This window comes from Anopheles funestus, chromosome 2RL (assembly GCF_943734845.2).
Source record: "Anopheles funestus chromosome 2RL, idAnoFuneDA-416_04, whole genome shotgun sequence".
NCBI classification, from domain to species: Eukaryota; Metazoa; Arthropoda; class Insecta; order Diptera; family Culicidae; genus Anopheles; species Anopheles funestus.
Window position 1 is genome coordinate 95,817,280 of NC_064598.1, and position 16,802 is coordinate 95,834,081.

Consider the following 16,802-nt stretch of genomic DNA (forward strand, 5'->3'; position numbering starts at 1 on the left):
TAATTCTAAATCATTACAGGTAACATCACGCGAACGTAATCCACAGTTCTGTGGTTCTCCCAATCGTTTCCGGGAGCGTGGTTTTTACTCCATCCAACCGGAGGAACTAACCTGCCCAGAGTCGGAAGTGGCGCTCGAAGGTCCGGTCGGTTTGGTTGACTCGCTGCAGCCAAAAACGACCACAGCGCGTACTACGACCGCATCATCCACCATGACCACACTCCTAACACAAATGACTACGCTCGGTGGTACAACGAACGTTACGATTGTTGCCACATCACCCTCGACAACAACGCCCCAAGGTTCTTCAACGAACGCGGCAGAAACACAGTCTTCCAACAGTTCAACGGCACAAACCAGTACCACACCGACTACAACGACACCGCCAACAACGAAACCATTGACCACCGGTTCAGCGGCTGCGGCAATTACCACAACCACGACATCCAAGACACCAGCGACCAAGAATTGGCGAACGAACGGTAGCAGCAACAATTCGCCTCCACATAAACAGCGGCCTCCGCTCGTACTTGGTTTTCCACCTCAGCGAGGTACCCAGATAGACGACTCCAAGGAAGTGCAAGTGAAAAATGCTTTCAGGTATATACAGCAAAACTTCCACGAATTCCTTGAGAATTGTTTCAAATATCCCATTCCTTTCCAGTTCGCGACAGGATAACTCGGTCATCATCCAGTGGGACTCCGATACGGCAAACATCCTTGGTTTCCGTGTGGTCTATCGTCTGTTTGGCGATAAGAGCTTCAAACAGGGCCCACCGTTAGAGGCTAGTGAGCGAGAGTTCAAGATCAAGAACGTACCGTCGGCCGAGTGCATCATCGTGTGCGTGGTGTCACTCGAGGAGATCAATGTAACGCCCGACACCGTGCCTTACACTCAGTGCCGGGAGGTGCGTACCGTTGCCTCGCCAGCATCCAATATGGACAAAATCACGATTGCTGCCAGTGCTGCCATCTGTGGCACGATCATCGTAGCGGTGATCGTCTTCATCGCCGCCAGCAGGTAGGAATGCGAGCAAACAGTGGGCAGAAGGGATTGACTTTAAACTTTTGAAATCTTCCATATATCTTCACGTCACTCATAATAACTCATTAACTACTAAGTTTAGCGTTAAGACCTACAAACTCGTCTATTACAATCCATAATTCCATCCCCTACATGATCCGGACACTCCTCCTAACAGTCATGCAAACTTCATGCACTCATGCACATCCGGCTTTTCTCTGCATCTGCACCATCGTTTGTTTTTTTTTTTTCTTTTTTATTTTTTTTTCTCCCTCTGCACAACCGGTTCAACTCACCCACCAACTCACCTACCTACCCACCAAAATGCACACCCACCCACTTCCGACCGATCGTGTGGCTTCGACCGTTTGTCTACAACGCCAGGATTCTTTTCAGAAGACGCTCGAAGAAACTGCAGTCCTTGTCGCAGCAAAAGAGCGCACTGCCCATCGCTGGCCTCCCAGTTAACTGCTGTGGTCCGACGCCCAGCCCGAACGGTCCGCTAGGTTCGCTGGCTACGCTATCGGCGTTCAACTCGCACAAGGTAAAGAAAAGCATATTTGGCAACCGTAACAAACTAACGATCACCAAGCTGTGAAGGAGAAAGGGGAGAAAGGTCTTCCGCGTGTCAATTTGCCCCCTTTTTTTAAGCAGTAGTTTAGACGCAGTAGATTTAGTAATGGTAGCTAGTAAACTAGTAGTGCTTTAGTACTAATTCTATGATTAATCTTAAACAACGAGCTATCAACACGGTTGGTAAACGATAAATGTACTCGCCATAATACTCAAAAAAAGGCATTTGCCCCAGGAAGTTGGAAAATTCATCCCACCGAACATGCGCTCCCGAACAAACCCCTTCGTTCCATACCAAAGCTCCGCGCGCGATCATCAACACGATTATCACTACAGGGTTTTCAAGTAAGCTGAGGCAAAGCTTCTGGATACAATTTCCGGATGGTTTTCAAATTGATATATTGATGTATTAAGGAAAATGAATTAAGGCTCAACTTGCAAAAGTGTCTAGAAACGTTTAGAACTTCCTCATTTCAACTTGAAACCCCTGTATTTTTTTTGCCCTTTTTTCATACCACTGAACAAACCAAGCATAGCAATATCTACTCGCAAAAACAAAAACGTCTAAAGCGGAGTTCAGAGTTAAACAGTGATGTTGCTATAAGATTGCATTTGGGAGTAGAAAGAAAAACAAAATGGAAAACAGAACCGAAAAAAACCATATAAGAGAATTGAAGCTGGAAAATAAAATTGAAAACAAAAGAAAAACACACACAAGAACACGGTTTTCAAATCAATACTCTCTATACCTTCCCTCGTGCTACTACATCACGTGGCGGCAAGCGAGCGTGATCTGTCGTGCATCAACAAAACGCATAAAGAGAAAGCATGACTCAAAAACTTATACACCCTTGCGCTGAAAATCGTCCTCCTTTACACAGCAAAACGATGAAGAGATAAAAAAATCGCTCCCGCTAAATTGTATTGCGCAGTGTTGCGCAGAGATATAGAACGTGCCAGCTGTTGTCGAAACAAGTGATGCGGTTGGGATTCCAAAATGAATTTCCCTATTTTCCAACCTCCCCTCTCTATTCGCCTCATTCCGCTTGTGGGCCTGTACGTGCATGCCGCACCATAAGCATGGTATGGTTTGAAATTGTTCACCTTTGATGCAATTTTTAACTGACAACAATTGTAGTTCTACATTGCATTGCGAGAAATTGTCGGACAGTCTGGTCTGCTACCGTTTAGAAAGGAAAACTGAAAAATGCAACTTCATTTAATGATACCTACAGAAAAAAAAAAACAATTTACTTTCGTTGAAATGGTGCATACTGTGTCTCTCAGCGCATTAGATTAGCATACCGAACGAAATGATGGATCATGTCTAGGAAAAAAAAGAACAGTGTGGAAAGAGAATTTTCCACACGGAAAACTTTCAACTGTTTGCGCACAGTTCCGAATCCGACAGGAAGTGAATCCTTCGGCATGTTCAAAACTGTGGTCAACGGCAAACCGTACTCGAACGCTTCTGTTGGACAGTTTCACCCGTTTTTTTTTTGGGGCTGTATTTTAATTTTCCACCCCTTTACTTTCCTTGTCCTTTGCCATCACCTGTTACCAACTCCCTTGTCCAAGCGTTTAAAGTTAGTGTGATGGGTGCAATGAAATTAGAGTGTATGTGTGTTTACAGTCCCAGGATGTTTGCAACATACCACCACATCGTGACGACACCCTCCCACATCGGTTTGGCAACTTTCGTATTGAGGAAAAAGCGTGTCTTTCTCAAAGTCAAAGTTTCGTAACAAGCGGACCGGTGTGCATTTCAGTGCCAAAATGAATATAAACTGCACGTTGCATCTTTCGCCGGTCAGGCTGTAACTTTAAAACGATAATAAATGTGATTAAAACTGACACATACACTGGCGGACGCGCTCGGAGCCCCCGTCCACAACCCGTAACCTACGACCGAGGACGCAACTTTCAAACCCTTACCAACTTTGACTTCGGGTCGTGTATTAGCTCGGCGACCAAAAAGGGATCCGTTTTCAGTTCGCGAACGTGACTCCTCGAGATTTTCCGACACCCATCGTTCCCCCCCCGGCCCGGCAGTAAGCTTCCGTGTAACCATGGCCAGAATCACGTTTATGAGCAAACTTTTCTCACTTTTCCGACCTCCAACACTGGTTTGCAGTGCAATTGTGCATTCCACCCAGTGCTGAGGTAATGAAATTTTAAAACCCCTTTAGCCTCCATTCCTTCCCGATCCCGCCTCCAAAAACAATCCGTACGAACCGTGTGGAACGAACATCAATCACACTTCTCGCATTACGGCTCCATTATTTGAGTTTAAGGAAACTTTGCTGCTCGTAAACGACGCTAAACAGAATCCGAGAATGTTCGGATGACAATTAAAGGATTATCCCAGCCAACAAATGAAAATACATACAAACACATACATATACAGAAGTGCAACTTTGTTTTATAATTAGTGTTGTGTTGAACTTTGCATACACAAAAAAAAAGTCATTCAACACTGGCAAATGTTGTTTTAATGATTGGAATGTGCAATGAAAACTTTTTATTGTTGTGTTTTGATTTCATTACATTCAATGTACTCCAAGAAGTCAATCTAATTTAAAAAAGGAGTTTTATGCTACTCAAAAGTTTTATGCTTGCAACATAAATTAGCTCACAATTTAATTTTAAACTTCCTCATTTTTCATATTTTGAGAAATTATTTCAACATCAGATGAATGCTTCAGGTTCCTGAATATGAGTTCCTGAAACTATTGAATTTTAAAAAAAAGCCATGCATCTATCAAACTTTTGATCACAAATATCTCCCTGATATCAGTGCCATTCGTTAGACCAGTAGAACCCAAAAATGGTCGAACGGTTGAGCAATTTTATCGCCCAAACAGCGCCACAAAATTTATATCTTCACAATCTGCCATTCGCAAGAGTGAAAAAGTGCAAATTTTAACATTACTGGCCACAGCTAATGTGTTCCACTTGCGCATGCATTGGGTGTGCACCAGCACAAAGCAGCACCGGAACGATCCACTAGCTGCAATGGACGAATGTGATGTTCCGAGCTTTTATTTCTCTTTCTCACTTTTGGTTTTTACAAATGAAAGAGAAGTTTTTCTTTTTTGTTTACACTCTAATTATTATTCTAATTCAATGGTACACCTATCACCTGGCAAAGTGGTTGCGATTGCATCGGACCGGGCTGCAATGTACCATTAATTTCAATGCTAGATTTAATTTCTTCCTTTCGCCGGTAACACATCGGAACGTCTCGAATGCACTAACAAGCCTCCGGCATGTGCGCATGAAATGGTAGAGAAAGAAACCCCCCAAACTAGCACCGGCCTTAGCGCAACTCTTATCATGTTTATCGCATTTAATAATCCGGAAAAACTGGGCCACACGACACCCCACGTAGTACGCTATAACGCATCCCACCCCCAACGATGTTCATTTTCTTTTCTGTTTTTACTTGCATTTCTGTGTGGTATGTTGTTTTTTTTGTCTTTCTTTCTTTTCGTCCATAATTCTACACCGAACGCGTGGAGCTTTTGCAGTAGGAAAAGGTAGAGCGCGAACGCTATTTGTCCGGAAGAAAGCTGCACTGGAATGCAAACCTGCAAACTGTGTGACGGTGAAGAGATGATTGTTTCCTTCTTGCTTTCGACAATAAACGCTGATTGCCATTGGCAGCTCGTTCGGAACAAAGTGACTAAGTTATGGTGATGGTGTAGGTGGTGATGGGTAATAGCTCTATAATGATTTCCACGGCGCTGGTGAGAAACAGGAACCGTAATGGGCCGACGGCGAAGGATCGTAATGACAACGCTGACAACGACGATGTTTATGAACGATGATGGCTGCTAACAACATTGGTGGTGGTGTTGGAACGGAAAACGAAAAGAATATAAATTGATGGAGCTGGCTCACCCTTTCTTCCTCCCCTTATCCAACCCCCCCTTGTCCTTCTGATGCTGATAATATTATATGCTGCTTTTTCCCCCCTCCGTTGGTTGTGCATGGTCGCGTGCAGCAGGACTGGGACCAGGTGTCGGCATACAGTGGCCGCTCGATACCGCGACCACGCATCTACCCGATGGAAAACCAAGCCATCCCGGACGATCTGCGCAGCCACGTGTCGCACTTCTCGGCTGTCGGAGGCGGAGGTGGTGGTGGTCCGAAGGTAGGCAAGGCACGCTCGATCGCCGATGGACAATCGCACCACAGCTTCTCGAATCACTCGCAGCGTGGTTACCTCGGTTCGGCCTTCCCGAGCAATCTGGTTAACTCGCGACCAGGTAATGGACAACTGTCATTTCTCGAATCGCCTTTCATTGGAAAGTATAAATGTAGACATTTTTCTTACAGAACTAAGACAGTCTAGACAGTCGCTGGCTGCCGCGTCCGAGCGTATGTCCAGAGCGTCGTATGCGGGTTCGATCGTACACGGACCGGCCCATAGCATCGCATCCAGCACGAGACGCACAAGGCCCCGGTCTCGATCGCGAGACCAGCTGAGTGGAGCGCACATTCACACCCATCAACATCGTCCTGGTAGTCGGTAAGTGATGCAAACAACACTGTTAAAGGATTCGAAGCCTTAGAAAAGACACAAAAGACAAATTTAAAGAGACCACCAAGTGAAATAGTTTGAACATCGCTATGGCTTGTGGGGAGACCCTGCGTTTCAGTAAACGATTGGAATTTTAAGGGCATTCGATTGGAGTCAGAAATCTTCTAGTCCTTGACGGGTAGCAAACCTCAGATATTGGCGTTCTCCGGTGTATTTTTATTACTCTCACCTTTCTCCCCAAGGTTCAGTCAGTTCGGCTTGTCCAACGTCCAGCCTTATCCCCTGTTCTTCCCATTCCTGTGTGCCGGAGCAGGCCGTACCTTACAAACTCATAACGAACTAATTCTCGAAAGAACTTAGGAATAAAGGAATACCTTAACAATGTTTTAACAACACCTCAAAAGGAAGATCTTCTCCAATGTTTTTGAGGTCTAAACCGTTTGCTAAGACGCCCTCAACAAAAAAGTCAAACCAAATGTGTGAAATTGTCTTTGCTAAACTTCAATGCTTCATCAACGTAGAACTCAAGGAAAATTCACTTCGTTCAATTACTCGTGTTGTCACCACCTTCGAAATGACGAAATCTCCCATATCACAGACCAACATGGCGACGAAACTCCCGATATCAAAAGATCTTAACTTCAAAGCAAAACCTCCGTCAATTGACGACTTCCTTCCAAAGTTCTTGACGCTAATGCAACTTCTCGCCCGTATCTTCTTCATCTTCACAGCTACTCCACTGCCGGGTCAACGCACACGCTCAACAACTATTGCGACACGTCCGACAACTGGACCGATCATGACATGGACATCTACATGGCGCGCAACCCCACGGCACGCAATGGCGGTATGGTACCCTTATGAGATCGGCTGCTCGTTTCCTGATACGGTGATCCCGCACACGATTATGGTGAAGTTTTCTGACAGCGACTACCCGCCGACGGTCCGGTTGTATCAACCACAACGGACGACCGTCGGACGACAACGACGATAATGGTACCGTGCGATCCGTCCACCACGGAAGCACCACCCGAGTACAGCGAAATCAACGAGCACGAAACGATCCCACTGGCAACGATCCGATGCAACGAGTATGGCGGGCCGGTACATCGTCGTACGGTACCATTACAGCAACACAAGACGCGTGACTGTCGGCCGAGCACACCACCACTCGAGAGTCTTCTAGTATCGCCGAGTGGTCCCGGTTACGTCGAGTTGGAAAATTACTGCAATCGGCTAAAGGAGAACCTACAGTATTGAGCTACCAGCGAACGGGGAATGCGTCCGAAATGCGTTCCGTTATGCGTTAATTTATCATTCTTTTCCACCCAAAAAAAAACCCCATCGCTTGAGGAAAAGGGTTGGCCAGGAGGATTGTTTGTCTACCAACAGGTGGCAACTGAGGAATCCCCAAGGGATTCGACGGTTAGGGCAACGTTAGGCAATAAATATATTCTTGTAAAACAAGCCGATCCATTTGTACAAGCAAACTGGACAGGATAACACTATTTAAAAACATTAATAGTAGACATTTCAATGACCAGTTACGAATAATAAGTATGTGTAGCGGGTTGCAGCAAACAAAAAAAAAACGTTTAGTAATTTAGACAATTTAGTCATTAAGCAGCTAAACACGCAAAACACAGCAATGTGAGCCTTTTTTTTGGGGGAATGGAAGAGGGAAAGTAGCCTAAAAGAACATTTCTTAACGAATCAAACAAGAACGACTGAATGTCACAAAAACACAGAATCAAATGGTACGGCAATGGTGGCATGACACCCACGTGGCTAAGATTTCAACCGGCAAAGGACATACATTTACATACGCACATCCACACATAACTCACATATCACCCAGTCGGGGCGGGGAAGTTTATTAACAAATTAGAGAGAGAGAGAGAGAAGGAAGAAAAAAATACACCTAGCATTATACACTCGGACAACTCTGCTGCAAAACGGGCAGACAATTGTTAATTAGAAAGCATACAGCGTTTACGATTCATCCCAAAAAAAAAATGGAATGGAGTAGAAGGAAGGACATCTAAGGAAGTAGATGTGCAAACACTTGTTTTGATGCATACAAACATTCGGAGCAAAGCGGGCTTTCCAGTATGTTACTCACTTCCTCTCAATTCCCTGTTTTATTGCTAAAGGGAAATTGTTTGAACCTTGCGCCGGGCGTCGAGTCCCCGAAAGTGAAGGTAGAGATGTAACCGCATCCTGTAAATAATCATCTCAACCATCCTTTCCCCCCGGGGGGGAGGCGACTGTTGTTTCCTTACGCTTATCGCATTTTTTGCTATCGACCCTTTTTTTGTGTGTTTTATTTATTTATTTTTCGATCGTTTTATTTGCTTTTTTTGTTACATCCTGTTTCTTCCTTCTTTTATCTTTCCTTCACATTTAACAAATGGTTATAGTGAAACAGTTTCGTTATTGTTTCTACACAACGAAACATGCGTACTGTAAAACAACATTTGACTAAAGGACCAAAAAACGTGTGTTTCCGTCGACAGTCGACAGTAATAATGCGATATAGGGCAGTATTTAACCATCTTTCAGCGATTGAAATAACCCAACGTATGGAACTGAGCGAGTCGAGCGGATTGTAAAAGCTTTCTACAAACATTACTTAAAGAACTTAATTATCAACACGGTTTTGAGCTTATCAAACACATTTTTCTGTAGCAAAAAGAGGAACATAACGTAGAGACTGTGAGTAAATTTTGTTTTCACTGCCAACCATATCCATCGTGTACGCGCTTCCTGTCCATCGTTGGGGTATTTTAATTAGAGTTTCAATAATAGTTTAGTGGACTCCTTTCGTCACGTTCGTCGTTAATCTAATCTACCAATCAATCCTTCCTCGATAAGCAACCCGAATCGGTAAAAAAAAAATCATATGTATGCAGTTGTTAAGTTTGTCTGTAAAAACGTAACTCGTTCATTATATTACAGCTCATAGTGCTAGCAGCGATAGCCGCACGTCGTTCAGTAGCTAATGTGCTAACACCTAAGTTTAACATTTGATAGTTAACAAAAGCGAAACGATAAAGCTAACAACAGATACAGTATAGTGGATAAGCAACTTAGATAAGGTACGACCAAAATGTATGATCGGTTGGTTCGTTTGTTTAATTTCTGTCCAAACTGCAATATATGTATCGGTAGAGAATGAGCAAATTTCATTCTAGAGCACGAACACAATTGTCGATTAGTAGTGGAAGTAACATTGATATAATAATGTAACCAGTAACATCAAAACATAGGGTCTAAGTAAATGGGATTAAGATGGTGGAATTGGATACGGGAAAATGGGGGGAAATGGTAAAAAAAGTTTAAGGTGTACCAAGTATAAAATGTACATAAACCGATACACAGTTCGAGTGGGCTAACAGGAAAGCCGTTTAAACAAAGTGGAAATGAAATAGTTAACCGATGTGTCCCTACTATTCAGTGTTGTTTTGTCGTCGTCTATGTGAAACGGTGTGCATCGATTTAGCCAAAAACAACCAAATGAACGATAACGATAATAATTCGGTTTCAAACACATTTTGGTGCAGCAAAAAAAAAACTAAAAGCGATTCATCAATTAGGGTAACGAAAAATCAAATCCGTACACCAAATATGATAGGCAAGAGAGAGAAAAAAAAACAAAACGAAGGAAAAAAGAAGGCGCATCAGCACGAGTGTTAAGCTGTGAAGACATTGAACTGGTAAAATATTTTTTAAAATAAAAAAAACCATGCTAATATAGAACGAATCGAAGTACGGCTCGTACGTAACGACCAGTACACGAATGATTAGTATCTATTTTTGTACGTAAACACAACAGAAAACCACTGGAAAAAATACTCAGCATCAGCGTAGATAAGCAGCGCACACCCTGCACAATGGTGATGTTACGCAAAAAAAAAGCAAAAAAAAGGTAGCCTTATTTCATTCAATTCACGCACTGCATAGTTAGACTGTAGCGTACATCAAATTAGCGTAAGGATAAGAAGACACGATTGAACAAAACACATTACATACATAATGCCTTGCAGTGCAGGACAGGTCAATTGATTGCTTTGCGTGATGTATTAAAACAATTCCTTACTGTAAGCGACGCCACGTGCCGCGAGACGCGTGGTGACTTATGATACTGTCCTAAGTAGTAGGAAACTTATTGTAGAAATCGTTACTAGTGTTTGAGTCAATCTTTTTTCACCCATTTCTCCGTTGGAAACTGATGTCAGGTTTTCCGTTGTCGGAATGTCCCGAATGTAGCCTTTTGCTCCCTCACACGCCCTTTCACACTTCATTCCCTTCACATCACATCCCACTCGTCCGATACGAAAACTTGACATTACATGAAGACGGGAAAAAAATGAACACAGTTGAAAGTTAACATTTGAAAAACGAAACGAAGATGTTGTAAAGTACACCGCACGTGTACAGCTAATAAAAGCATCCATCGCGTAGTAAGGTAAGATCGAAACGTATCGTTAATAGTAATAGCCTCCTCCCGGGTTTGGTGTAGTAATCGAACGATTTAATTGTTAAACAACTTCCCTGTATATCCCCGTATTACGTCACGGCGGAATAAACCAAGTGCAATGAAACAGTGGTCATCTACGGACAGACGCGAACGGTGAAGGACGAGCAGTGTTAATTCGAATAATATTTATACAATATACACCTAGAACCATATATCTAAAAAAAACCAATGCGGTAACGCTATGAATTCCCCCAAACACGCAAATTAAACGCAACAAAAAAAAACAGTTCCCTTAACGCTGGGAATGCATTAAATACAGCTGTATATAACAATAATCAAATGAATAAAGATCAGTTTAAAAAATAACTTTCTCACACATATATGCATTCGTATACTCTAAACAGAGACAGTCTCGACTTTAAAGGACTTGTTTTGCTGCAAAAGTCTGTCATACCATCAAAATTTCTCTGTCGTCCGGTGTCATTTTAATGACTTGATCTACGAAAAGATGAAGAAGGTCTACGATCGTCCCTATAACAGTTTGGAGATAAAGGGTTTTTTTCTCAGACTTTTGATTGATCCATTGGCAGCCTGCGCCCTACTAATCTTACAGTCGATTCTGACCCGCTTGTATTAGGTTGGAGAGTAGATAAGGATTTCTCATTTTCATTACTTACCCTGGAATTGGAATGCAGCGTTCCACACGGTACCGCATTTCCTGCGCAAATTCGGCCCACAGCTGTGCGACTGCTCGCTTCCCTCCGAAGCACGCATTACACAGTGCAAGCAGTGTTGCCAACCGATGCACTAACGAATCTGGATTGGCCGATTTAATTCGCACCGGATCGAACTCGGCCGGACCGGTTACGGATGGGGCGTACGGCCAGCGTGGTTCCTTCTGAGCGTCCGGGAACAGATAGTAAAGCATGTCCTTCAACTGTTCATCGTTTAGTGGACCCTCAAGCTTGGCCGGTGCATTCTTCGGTGCCCCAATCCGACCCGGTAGTACGGCAGAAAGACGTGGAATTTTCGATTCGGTGAGCAGATCGAGCGGATTGGCACCCTCGATGGGTGGCAGATTTGTTCCGAAAGCGAGTTCGCTGAAGTATTCCGTAAGGGCACGCCGCGAATCAGCGATTTGCAGATATTCCTGCAGACAGTCGGCCAAATAGCAGACGGGCGTGTCCTCGAACTGTGCACGAAGGCTCCAGACGGGTGCCGTCAAGGGATCAAAGTCAGAGTAAGTTTGCGAATCGACGACCACGTTGTCCGCTACCTGTGGCCAGGTACAGTGCACAGTCACCTCAGCGACTGGATCAATCGATACGCCAAACGGAAGCGACACGACACTGTTTGGCCAATGCTCCGTGAAAGGGACGCTCTTATCACTAATGTACGCCCCGGATAAGAAACGCGTCAATTGATACGTAAACCGGACCGAAACGACGACGGGATCAACGTAAGCCACACCGATCTTTCCTTTAAACACCTCCAGCAACCCGGACAAATATTTGCAGGTCGGTGGCGTTATATGCAAATGCACGATATCGAACGACATCCGCACGGGACCGGATTCACAAACGCCCAGATAAACGTACTGTACCTTGTCCATGGCCTGCACAAACACCGGCACATCGCAACTACTTTCCGCGACCGCAATGTGCACCGAACTCATCAGGATACGGATTTGGCTTTCGTTCGAGATCGATTTCTTCACCGGCGCTACGATCACGAACTCACGCAATCCGTACCATTGCGCAAGTGGATGCAATTTCTGATCATCGTCACCATTACCATCGGACCGCTGCCCGTACGCAACACAGTAATCATTCTCGATCGACATTAAATCCACGAACGTTTGGCATCCGGAAACGGGTTCCGTTGACTCCGTACCTTCCGGTTCTGGATCAAGGACCGCGCGGTAGTGTACAACCTGCAGTTCGACATCTGCAAACTTGATCGTTTCGCGTGCTACATTCCAACGGCAGCACGCCAGTTCGTGGTGTCCCAGCTTCCGGAATGTGCTCTGACCGAACGAAAGCTTCCACTCGTGAAATATTTCCTCCAGCCGTGCATTGAACAGCTCCCAGTCGGAGGCTGTCGTAAAGTCTTGCTGGAAGAACTCGGTATCATCTACCTCTTCGTTCAGCATCGTTAGAGGGTAGGTTTGTTGTATCGTTCGAAAGTTGGACAAACTGACGAAGAAAAACGCGGAAATGTTGTATATCACTTTCACTTATCGCAAGTCACGGAAAACACGCGGCGCACCAATGGAAACTAAAAACGTAAACAACTAGCTGTCTGTCAAGCTGTCAAAATCTCGTTGCAATGGTGTGTGTGAAATGCCTGGCTTTTTGCTGTCTGTTTGAAATGTTGCAATCAGCTGTTTTTTGTTTACCTTTTCTTTTAAATTAAAATACAGTCCAGAACCTTTAAAAGTTTAGATTTTTGTTTATTTTTTCATACATTTACAATTGCACACTGTTTCGTATTATCTTCTTTTTTACACTTTCTTGCCATTTATCTTCGAAAGCTTATTTCTAGCGAGCTTGTCGAAGAACAACAATCCGGCCGCACGTTCAACCGTCTCCGGTGGTACCTGGTACATGGTCAGTGGTGTTCCATCGTCTATTTTTTGGTTTGGCAGTACGTACGACTCCAGCTCCAACCGGCCGTCGGTCGTTTCCATGACAATCACCTTATAGAAATGGGTCGGTACAGCTACGTTGTTTGATCCGATCACCTGATACTTCACGTACAGTTTACCGTCATCTTCCCGCCGTGGTAAATACAATGGTCCCGTACAGCAGTACACATTTGGGTACTGTTTAGTCAGCTTCCTTACGTATCGTTCCAGATGGTTCCATTTATCTCGGTTGAATCCTACACCGACCTAAAACACAAATTGTGCGATTAATCTTTCTTCGTGTCCTATTCAAATTGACTACTCTCTTACCTGTGGAGCCATGTTCGTTAAGTAGAACGTTTGATCGCAATGCTTTTGCTCCATTCGATGATTGCCTGCCGCTGCTAGATGACCCCGGTCAAATCCGGATCCCTTGTAGTCTGTGTTTAAAGAGCGGAAGAACGGATGAATGCTTTCGTCCGGTTTAAAATCGCTTTTTGCTCGGTCTACTGCATCATTGTGCTTTACCGTCGCTGGCGTTAGATGCTCAAAGACCCAGTGAGCAACACGTGTCCTTCTATCGTACGAAAGCACATAATCGTCATACGAACGTATATTATCCAAACCGGGAAATCCATATTTCATTATTTGACCAACACGGCTTACGTTGACTAGGGCCGATGATTGAGCTTCAGCAGGAATGGGAGTTGCTGCAGACACGGTTCCAAAGATAGGCAGTCCAGGCTTGGGACAGAACGATTCTTCCACCTTGCCGGTGTTTACATAATCAGCGGTCCGAATCAGCTTCCTTCGTTCAAGATACGTTCCAGTCAGATATCCACCGAAACCGACAGACGACAACACCAACAATCGTGACATCACATTTCTGGAACCCATTTTCTAAAGCTAAACTTTGGTCATCACTGCTTAACACAATGCTAAAACTATTGTACGCTACGAAACACGTGCAGTGCTTCTATGGGATAATGTTTTGATGAATGGCAGCATAAAGCAATCACAAACCAAAGCATCGAGGGGTAAGAATGTGAAGATTTCAAGCATGCTGTCGAAATGCTGTCAGTTGAATCGTGACAGCTGTTATTCACAGCAACAACAACCACCCATTGCCGGTTTATTATTTTGTTATTACGCATAGGAAACAGATACGCGAAGTGTATTAACTATTTTTAAGTGAAAATCAACTGAACAGCTACTCGCTATGTTAAGAAGCAAAGTTTATCCTTTCTTGAATGCTGCGGTAACTTCCCCATTTGGCTATGGGAAAACTTTCCTTCGCAAAGCCCAACCTAGTGATAAGTTATCGGTGCATCAGTATTGTGGTTTGAGTACGGTAAGTATTGCATTATCTTTCAACATTATCGGTCAATGATACGTTATTTGCATTCAATATGCTTACATTCCATTGCTCTTGTTCAGTATGGCCGCTGTCTGCAGAATGAACAACCAAGGAGTGGTTTTAAAACATCAACGACATCAAACCAACTAAAAGAACTGAAAACACATTCACACCAACGTTCACCTACATATTCTGGACCAAGTATTAATCAGTTCACGACACGTTCTCATAACTGTGGGGAGTTGCGAATAACACACGTGGGACAAGAAGTCACTCTATGCGGATGGCTCGAGTTTTCACGAATGAATAAATTCTTTACTCTCCGCGATGGTTACGGAACCGTACAGTCTATTGTACCGGAAGATATGTGCAACAAATACAAGTTGGATGATTTGGCTTTCGAATCAATCCTACGCGTAACAGGAACCGTTCAACCTCGCCCCAGTGGCCAAGCGAACAGAGCCATTCCAACGGGAGAGATTGAAATACATGTGAGCGGATTAGAGGTGTTAAATGAAGCGAAAAAACGACTTCCTATCCATGTAAAGGATCACAATCGTGCTAAGGAAAATCTTCGCCTAGAGCACCGATACATCGATCTGCGAAATCGAGACCTGCAGCATAATCTACGCGTCCGATCGCAGGTGATTATGAAGATGCGCGAATGCATGATCAACGATTATGGATTTGTAGAGGTCGAAACACCGACGCTTTTTCGTAGAACGCCTGGGGTAAGTTACAGCAGTCAGGGACATGAAAGCGGATTGTGGAAAACTTACGCAAGCTTTGTTTCTTACAGGGAGCACAGGAGTTTGTCGTACCATCAAGGAAACCGGGACACTTTTACTCGCTCGTACAAAGCCCACAACAATTCAAACAGATGCTGATGGTTGGAGCAATCGATCGTTACTTTCAGATTGCACGCTGTTACCGTGACGAATCGACCCGACCCGATCGTCAGCCGGAATTCACCCAGCTTGATATAGAGCTATCTTTCACTGATCGCGAAAAAGTGATTGAGTTGATCGAAAATGTGCTGATGAAATCGTGGCCTTACAGTGACAATCCCATTCGGGGATCTTTCCCGCGCATAACGTTAGCTGAAGCGATGGAACGGTTTGGCAGCGACAAACCAGACACAAGGTTTGGCTACGAATTGGAAAACTTTACCAAGCTATTGGGGACTCAGTTGACTCCACCAGCAGGTGTACGACAGCAGGACTTTAGAGCGTACGGAATCCTTATTCGAGCGAAGGAAGCCAACCAGTTATCTTCTGGATTGAAGAAATCACTCGAAGAAATAGCAAAGAAGAGTAATTTCTGTAAATTTACTCAGAGCAAAATCACACCAGACTGGAGTGCTGGACCAATTGCTCGGTTGCTTGGCAAGGAATCAGCAGAAGCGTTATGCGATCAATTATCCTTGCGTTCGGGCGATCTTTTACTTCTTGGCTGGGGAAAGCGAACATATGTGGTAAGTTGCTGTAAAGCAGGTCCTTCGTATTTATCGTCCGTATAACAATGTTTCCCTCATTCTAGCAAAACATGATGGGACGGATACGTTTGGCCGGCTATGAAGCGTTGGAAAAGGGAGATCTCGTACCAACGCGTCAATCACACGCGCATAACTTTCTCTGGGTGGTCGATTTTCCCATGTTCAGCGAGAACGAAGAAACGGGCCAGATTGAAAGTACACATCACCCATTCACGGCACCACATCCGGAAGATGCAGCCGCGTTAAACGAGGACTTTGACGATAACATTTACAACATTCGCTCGCTAGCATACGATCTCGTGTGGAATGGAGTGGAGATCGGTGGAGGATCGATCCGAATACACAACAGTCAGCTGCAGCGAATGGTGCTAAAGGATGTGCTAAAGATTGAACACGACCATCTGCATCATTTGCTCGATGCGCTCGAAAGTGGTGCACCTCCACACGGTGGCTTTGCAATCGGGCTCGATCGTTACGTCGCATTGCTGTGCAATGCGGCCTCCATACGTGAGGTAATAGCATTTCCCAAGAGCCTCGACGGTAAGGATCCACTTTCGAAAGCGCCCGTCCCTATAAGTGACGAGGAGAAGCGTATGTATCACATCCGGGTTGTAGAATGAGACGTTTGTTTCCGCGTGCAATAGTCGGAGAAGCTTAAAGCAAATAAAAACCAAAAAATGTTTCATAATTATTCGGTTCTC

General features: G+C 44.3%; 4 protein-coding genes across 16 annotated transcripts in view; 2 read left to right on the forward strand and 2 right to left on the reverse strand.

Annotated features, from left to right (window-relative positions):
- Positions 1-10,999, forward strand: part of LOC125763385 (leucine-rich repeat and fibronectin type-III domain-containing protein 3) — a 104,967-nt gene extending 93,968 nt beyond the window's left edge. For 3 of the 11 annotated variants that reach the window (XM_049426520.1, XM_049426521.1, XM_049426522.1), the window contains exons 7-12: positions 20-600; positions 665-1,021; positions 1,409-1,568; positions 5,604-5,868; positions 5,924-6,131; positions 6,875-10,999. In XM_049426520.1, the coding sequence (XP_049282477.1) occupies positions 20-600; positions 665-1,021; positions 1,409-1,568; positions 5,604-5,868; positions 5,924-6,131; positions 6,875-7,007 (1,704 nt within the window). In that variant the 3' untranslated portion in view covers positions 7,008-10,999. The remainder of the gene's footprint in view (positions 1-19; positions 601-664; positions 1,022-1,408; positions 1,569-5,603; positions 5,869-5,923; positions 6,132-6,874) is intronic. The other 8 variants (XM_049426523.1, XM_049426527.1, XM_049426528.1 and 5 more) reach the window with 8 other exon arrangements.
- LOC125763388 (rab3 GTPase-activating protein catalytic subunit) overlaps positions 1-12,951 on the reverse strand; it is a 356,077-nt gene extending 343,126 nt beyond the window's left edge. For all 3 annotated transcript variants that reach the window (XR_007418345.1, XM_049426539.1, XM_049426538.1), the window contains exon 1: positions 11,301-12,951. Coding sequence is in view for 2 of the 3 variants with exons in the window: in XM_049426539.1 (XP_049282496.1) it covers positions 11,301-12,775 (1,475 nt within the window). In the remaining variant the exon portion in view is untranslated. The remainder of the gene's footprint in view (positions 1-11,300) is intronic.
- A 103-nt stretch (positions 12,952-13,054) lies between these two features.
- Positions 13,055-14,257, reverse strand: LOC125763532 (endonuclease G, mitochondrial). Its single transcript, XM_049426810.1, has 2 exons — positions 13,580-14,257; positions 13,055-13,516 (listed from the first exon to the last, which is right to left on the reverse strand). Exons 1-2 carry the CDS (start codon positions 14,144-14,146, stop codon positions 13,127-13,129), a joined length of 957 nt encoding a protein of 318 aa, XP_049282767.1. The 5' UTR covers positions 14,147-14,257; the 3' UTR covers positions 13,055-13,126.
- Positions 14,258-14,362: 105 nt separating this feature from the next.
- On the forward strand, positions 14,363-16,792 carry LOC125763420 (aspartate--tRNA ligase, mitochondrial). Its single transcript, XM_049426612.1, has 4 exons — positions 14,363-14,600; positions 14,687-15,337; positions 15,406-16,080; positions 16,146-16,792. Exons 1-4 carry the CDS (start codon positions 14,469-14,471, stop codon positions 16,719-16,721), a joined length of 2,034 nt encoding a protein of 677 aa, XP_049282569.1. The 5' UTR covers positions 14,363-14,468; the 3' UTR covers positions 16,722-16,792.
- Positions 16,793-16,802: the final 10 nt, after the last annotated feature.